Here is a 6931-nt window from a genome sequence, read left to right on the forward strand (position 1 = left end):
TTCCTGCTACAGGAGAGTAAGTGTCTCTTTTACAATTTTTGTAGCTACCTTTTTTTGTATATTGAAGCTTTTTATGGTATTGCTGGTTATTCTTTGATTTCTCTTTAAGGATTGTTCTTACACAAACAAAAAGAAGACACTGTTTCCCAAACCAAAGCATCTGCAACGGTAATAAATCACTTCCTTCTGAAAAATTCTCAGGCCCTTGGTTCTTCCTTGCATTGTGCCTGCAGCATTTTGTTTAGACAGACTTACATATTTAAGCAGAATTTCGTATTCAAAGAAGCCATTTTTACTGTGTCATCCTCTTGCTTGTTTGTGCCCTGTTGCTTCCCAGCAGAGGACAATGCTTGACCCCACCACCATAACTGGGAGCAGCAGAGCTAATGAATTGGTTCCCGTGCTGTAGCTGGAAATTCCCAATGGCTGATAGGTTTGCAGAACTGATTCTTGTCAATATATGAAATACAAACACACTTACCAAGTTACACCATGTATTTTTTTGCAGTTGCTAAGATGTTTTGATTTTTTCAGATCTGCAGTCTCAGGTAGAGTTTCAACTATAGCAACTTAGCAACAACTTTTTAAAATTCTCTGAAGAAGTCAGCCCGGGTACAGCTTCCCATACTCATAGCCACTTAAGTGAAAATTAACCATCAAATCCTGAAAATAACTTCTTTTAATTATGGAAAAAGTATTAGATGCTATACATCTACTTTGGACAAGCGTGTTTGAAAAACTCATTCTTCAGCAGACTACCTGCATTGCAAGAAATGGATGAGCTGGTGATATACAAAAATGTGTTTCCAAATGATCTTTTAAGGAAAAAAAAGAGATTTACCCATAAAAACTTTCTATGATTAAGGAAGGAAGGATATATTACAAGAAAATGTCAGCACCAAAATTAAGGAGATTTGGTTGTGTTGAAGTTTAGTTTCACATTGTTAACTGATGCACCTGCGAAAGAGCCCTGGCTGTGACTTGCATGGAAGCCCTCTTACTGCCAGTGGGCATGATGGTGATCTCACACCAGAGTAAGTCAAGGGTGTTTGTGGGTGCATTCATGGCACAAGAAAAGTGTGGAAACAGCACAACTCAGAACCAAATCCATGCTTGGTCACTGATTTAAACATGTGAGAAGTTTATAGCAAGGTACTGTCTGTATGTTTTCGTGCCCCTGTGAGACAGCAGTGAAGAGCCTTCTTGCAGATGATCCATTGCCTTACTGAGCTCAGATTGCGGAAGAGACTTGACTGGTGTCAGCATAGCTGGGTATCAAAAACAGTTTTGTCAGGGCAGGGACTATTGCAGCGAAGGGTGAAAGCTAGGCAGCAATGTCTGTAGCTGTAGCAAGAGAAGGTTCAAACATCCCTAGAACTAAAAAAGAGCAAGATAAATTTTGGAGCCTCAGCTTTTCTGAGGGATCTGAATATCAGGGTATCTGAAGATTTTGGCTTAGTTCTTTGCAGATGTCACAGCCCTGGGATGTTTATACTGCCTTGCCATAAAACACAACCCTTGGATACCCTTGCTTTGTTTATTGTTCTAGAGAGGGAGCTCCACAGAGTTTTTGAGCTCAATTTACCTTATTTTTCGGCTTGACAGGTATTTAGAGAAGACAATCCGCTCAGCCGTGGAACAGCATCTCTTTGATGTTCATGGCTCAGGCGGCCAGAGTTCAGAGGACTCTGAATCGGGAACGTCTTCAGCCTCTTCTAATGTGTCTGCCAGGCAGAGGAGGCGACATCACAAAGAGCAGGAGGAAGCCCGGAGAAACAGAGACATGTACGAGCCTGATTTCTTTTTTTTGGGAAAGTATATTTGATTTAAGTGTACCTTAGCCATGTCCTCTTATCAGAGCAATGCTTAGTTCTGTTACAAACTGCATGGCCCTTCCCCTGAGTTGAAAGGGCAGAGCAGACTGCAGTGCCAGTGCACAACTCCACTGGATAAGTTAGAGCAGGGAAATGTAGAGCTTATTAGAGGTCATGCAGTGGGGCAAAGCATTATAAGAATCCATTTGTTTTGTTGGTTGTTTTTATTTTACTCAGTATAGTATTTAATTACAGTATTTGGATTTTAATTACAGTGTTTATTGCTTTAGTGTAAATTCCCAAGTAGTTGGCCCTGTTGCCTGTAACTTTCTTTAGATAAAAACATTGGGTTTAGATGCTTTTCTGAATTCAGAATGTCTGCACAAATGAGATTGAATTCCCCTTCAGCATGTGAAGGGGATTTATTGAGGAGACCAGGGAGCTTGTCTGAAAGTAGAAGAATCTTCCTTTTGATTAATGAAAATTTAATAATTTTTATCAACCCTGTTACACAAAGTTTAAACATGATTTAGTGGTGAATTTCATTAAATATCTGTCAAAGAGTAAAAATAATATCTATTTTTTCTTTCATACTCATATAATTGTGGCAATTATTGTGCAGTACAAATACCACCACCACAGTCTTAACACTTGCCCTGGGCATATAACTGTCTTAGAGGAACTGTAACTAAAGACTTGGCAAGGCTTACACATATGTCTGGCTTTACTAGTTCTTGTAAAGAATGCATATACTTGACTGTAGTACTGGATTGCTGGACTTTCAGGTTAGATTCTGAAATAAACACTTAGTCTCTTGTTTTTTTCCTGGGTGCTGAATTCCCCAAATCCTACTGGATCTACACCTTCCTAGATGAAACCGCTTTTATACAGGTGCATAACCATCAGTACCTCTTGTTAGTATTGCAGCAATGCTGTTTCCTAAAATGTGTCAATGCTACTGTTGTAAAAAAAAAATCCATAGTTGCAAAATAGAAAGCCGTTTCCATAGTCAATGAAATAGGCAGTGAAGATGGACTGGGAAATTAGCACTTGCAAGTCACCAAAGTATCTGACGAGAGCTCTGAAGTAGTTTTTCTTGTTCAGTAGCCCCACTGACAGGCTTCTCAGGTAAGTAGGTCAGAGACTGGCTAGTGTACGTGTTCAAAAGCATATAGTTCTGCAGGGCTTTCTTTCTACATTGTGTTACAGAGCTTCCTTTAGGCAGGTTTGACACAGTTCAGGGTTGGTCCGTAAAGCTGTAGCCAAGGATTTGAAATCACATTGGAAGTTTTGAAAGCTGGCTGGGTTTCAGATTGTTTTCCCTGGTTGCCTTAGGTCAGATTGCTGGAACACATTTGGATGAATTATCAAAATTGGGAATTCCTTTCAAAACTCCTTTCCGTTGTTATTGTTGTTTTCATTGTCAGTAACTTCATTGCCTCGCCTTGTGATTGATCACAAGAGGATTTGTAATGTCACAAGACAGAGCTTATATGGGAAAAGTGTTTATCGCAAAAAAAAATGTGTGAACTCCCAAGCTTTGCAGGCTACATAATCTACAGACTATGTATATGTAATTGGTCTGCTCAGGGGATTGTAAAAAAGTTCACAAAGGCAAATGTGTTATCTTAGGCGTTTAATCAGAGATCTGTAATACCTCTTTGTATCTCTCCTCCACTAACAAAACCTAGAGATTTGGGATCTAGACAATCACTAAAACTTTCTGGTTTTCTTATTCATCTGAATAATTTATCATGCTGGCACTGTCCAGATCCTACAGAGTATCTGGTTTCTTGTCACACTAGTGCAAGTCTGCATAAATTCTCCTGTGGTCCATGAAAGGAGGCTTTGGAATCACCCAGCACTGGATGAGACAGCTTCACGTTGAACAGTTAGCAAACATTTCAGTTTCGATGTCAAGTGTAAGCAGCCTGCCTGTAGCCTTTGGCTGATGGCTTAAAGATAGCTGTTCCAGTGACTTCCCAACATAGCAGGACAGTTCTCTGCCTTAGCAGTTGTGTTGCCATTGCAGATACATTCCCTTTTCTATTTTGTGTATTTCCCGAATAGGAAATTAAGCATTTGGCTAAAGCACCACAGTCCTGTGCTTATGTTTGAGAATATGAGTAAGAGGGCCAATTATGTGGTGTCATGCACCAAAGGAGATCCTTGGACTGCAGCTGTGAATCACTTTTCTAAATTAAAAGCACATGTCTCAAAGGAAAGTATGCTGTGTATTCTCTACACAAATACCACAGCCAGGAGCTAGCCATCTTCCACGTGAAGTCAGTGGGATTCTCTGTATTGGTTTTAGTGGGAAGTGAATCAAGTTCCAAATACTGATCCTCACAGCTTCCTCACCTGAGGGGTGCACACCTGGCTTTCACTCCTCAATAGGATCTAGTAGTGCGCAGTGTGTGGTGTTTGCTGCAGTAGGAAGAACCAGAGATACTGGTTTTGTAGAGCGTAGATGATGTTGCCGGAACCGCACCAGTCAGCATGTTGTGCCTCTCTATTGCTGCCATAAATGTAGCGGGAGAGTGCTTTAAGCAACCTCTTGTAATGTCCCTTTCCTTTTTAGGGAAGTCGTCAACAAAGAAAACATTCCTTCTGGATTCAGCAATCTTGAAGACTGTATTCTAGCTGCTCAAGAAGTAGAAAAATTACAAGACAACAGCTCGTATCTTAGTGAAAGGAATAAACCAAAACGGCAGAAATCCAGCACCAAGCTTTCAGAGCTTAATGACAACCAGGACAGTCCTGTGGTAAGCCATCATGCTGTGCTATTTCATGCCTACTACCAGGGTGGGAAAAAGTCTCTTTTTAATTCAGTGGACATCTCATTCCCTTTGGTAGCCATTTTTGCTTATACAGGAATACATGTCTGTTTTGGACTATGTGGAACACTAGATTACACTTAGAACCATCCATAGTTATTTTGTGTTTCCACATCTTTTTTTGCTTTTTCCTCTAAATTCAGCAAAGCATTTTGGAAAGAGAAAAAAGGAAGTCTCTTTCCCAGTCTTTCAAAAGTCGTGCAAAGAGGTTGGAACCTCAGATGGATGTTTACCTGTTTAGGTCAAGTTTATTTTTATGTTCCTTCTAAGTTCTAAAACTGTAGATCAGAACTGACTTCTTGTTAATAAGTTGACAAAGGTGTTTTATGCCTTTACCCTAAAGTCTGTTACTGTAGTGTTTACAATTTGCAAAACACTTTGGAGTGTGTCAGTCCAAAAGTTAGCTAGCTTTTACTGAGGAGGTAAATGACAGCAAGTGAACATCCTAAAATTCTGGAATAGTGTAGAATTTGTCCAACATACTCATGTGAGACCTTCACAGCAGAAGACAGTTTGCCAGCTTTTACAAGCTGTAGAATAAAACTGATGCAACCTCCTACCCTCTCAGCAGGACCAGACACTGATTATAGTGTCAGCAGTTGAGAAACGGTGCTGTGCTTCATCACAGGTTCTGCTTGCAGAGGTAGACCTGCTTGTGCATCCTGGTGCCTGGCAACAGGCATGCCTTGCATGGTTAGTAGTTACAGTGAAAGCTGTGTGAAAAGTTGTCTTTCCAAACTATAGGGCATTTTTTTCAGTAGTTCTTGATTAAGTTTTAGAGCCTGCTGTGAGCATCTTCTTAATGTAACATTGTGTTGGGACTCATTTTGTTTAGGTTACAAAATAGCAATGATCTGATGCTCTTACACTGTGCAGAGGTTCTAGATGAGACAGATTTGGCTTTTCTTTGTGATAAAAATAAGGCAAGATGCAAAAAAAATTGTAGGCTGTGCTTAGATTTAGTGCTCTTTCAGGACCCTACTCGTGATGCTTCAAGAAAGAGCACAGAGAGGAGACATGGTCTCACTTTGCTTTGTAGCAATGGACTTAAAGATAGGCAAAGGCCAGGTGCTTACACACTTTTCTGCCGCTCTTCTGTGTACCTGTGGAGTAGAAAGCAGTTTAAATGTAAATGAGAATTTTACTCAGGATTTGAGAAAGACTGACAGAAGCGTCTGCTTTTGCTGTGGACCTGAAAAACATTCATGAAGTCTTAAAACATGCCCAGAAGAAATATCTTCAGACTTAACTGTATCCACTGGATTTTGCCCTGCTTCTCAGTTTTGGATCTTTTCATGGACAAAGACTGAAAGGAACACTAAATGGATTAGCCCTGTTCAAAAAGCACTGTGACCAAGATAACCATCAGTGTGGTTCGTGCTTTCTTTGCTAGAGGAAGTGTCGCAGTGGGCTTGTCAGCTGGGAATAGTGTTATGAAACAGCTGGCAGAGAGCATGGTGCTCCTCTTTTTGAAGAGCAAAAGCTGCTTTTTAAGTTTTCATGATTGCACTTATTCATTTCAGAGATTGCCAGTGGGATATGTGGTGGTTTAGCTTTCTTTTGGCTACATCTTTACATGTCAAATAATAACACAAATTAGACTACCTACCTGGAGTATCAAAGGACATAACCTGCACACCAGCATTTACTAATAGGCCTTTGTCATGTAAACGTGTTTGTGATGATGTATCTTATTAGTCACCATTTTCTGAGCCTTCCTGCTTTTGAATGCCTGAAAGGGTATGTAGGACAGTGTGTGGAAGCTTTCCTCTTAGCTGTCTAATTGCATCTGACTGAAAAGCGTAAGTCAGCAGTGGAAAACCTGTCAGTTCCACTTACTCTCCCAAGCAAACCAACCACAAAGCATTAAAATCTTGTAACTGCAGTTCTGAGAGACATGGTAGCCATCCACCAGTAGGACTTGATGAATCACATTAAGCAAGTCTGGAATGACTGAGCTGTGCCACCTTATGGGGCTTAAGTTGTAGCAGGTGAGAGAGTGCTATGGCTGCCCCAGGAAGCCTGTGCATGCAGTTTCCAGGGCCGGGGCAGAAACCACGCTCCATTCTGCTGACTGACTTCCCCCTAATTAAGAGGGACTTGCCCAAAAAACAGGGTTAGAATACCTCCTGGACTTGTGCCTGAAGTGACAACATGACATGTCTTCATATGTACTTTCTTAAGCTGTTACAGGACAACAGTGTTAATGTTTCTAATGTAAGTTACAACAAATTTCAGAACAAGTTGTCGTAACCAGTTGTATTTCTTCCCCTGCATTCC

At 40.6% G+C, this 6931-nt stretch overlaps 1 protein-coding gene across 1 annotated transcript in view; it reads left to right on the forward strand.

Annotated features, from left to right (window-relative positions):
• The window catches only part of FAM13A (family with sequence similarity 13, member A), a 122365-nt gene that overhangs the window by 85706 nt on the left and 29728 nt on the right, over nucleotides 1-6931 (forward strand). Inside the window, 3 exon segments of the mRNA XM_009995869.1 lie at nucleotides 1-16; nucleotides 1606-1785; nucleotides 4396-4579. Of these exon segments, the coding sequence (XP_009994171.1) occupies nucleotides 1-16; nucleotides 1606-1785; nucleotides 4396-4579 (380 nt within the window).

The sequence above is a fragment of the Chaetura pelagica genome, unplaced genomic scaffold (assembly GCF_000747805.2).
Source record: "Chaetura pelagica isolate M959 unplaced genomic scaffold, ChaPel_1.0 scaffold142, whole genome shotgun sequence".
In the NCBI taxonomy this organism is placed as follows: Eukaryota; Metazoa; Chordata; class Aves; order Apodiformes; family Apodidae; genus Chaetura; species Chaetura pelagica.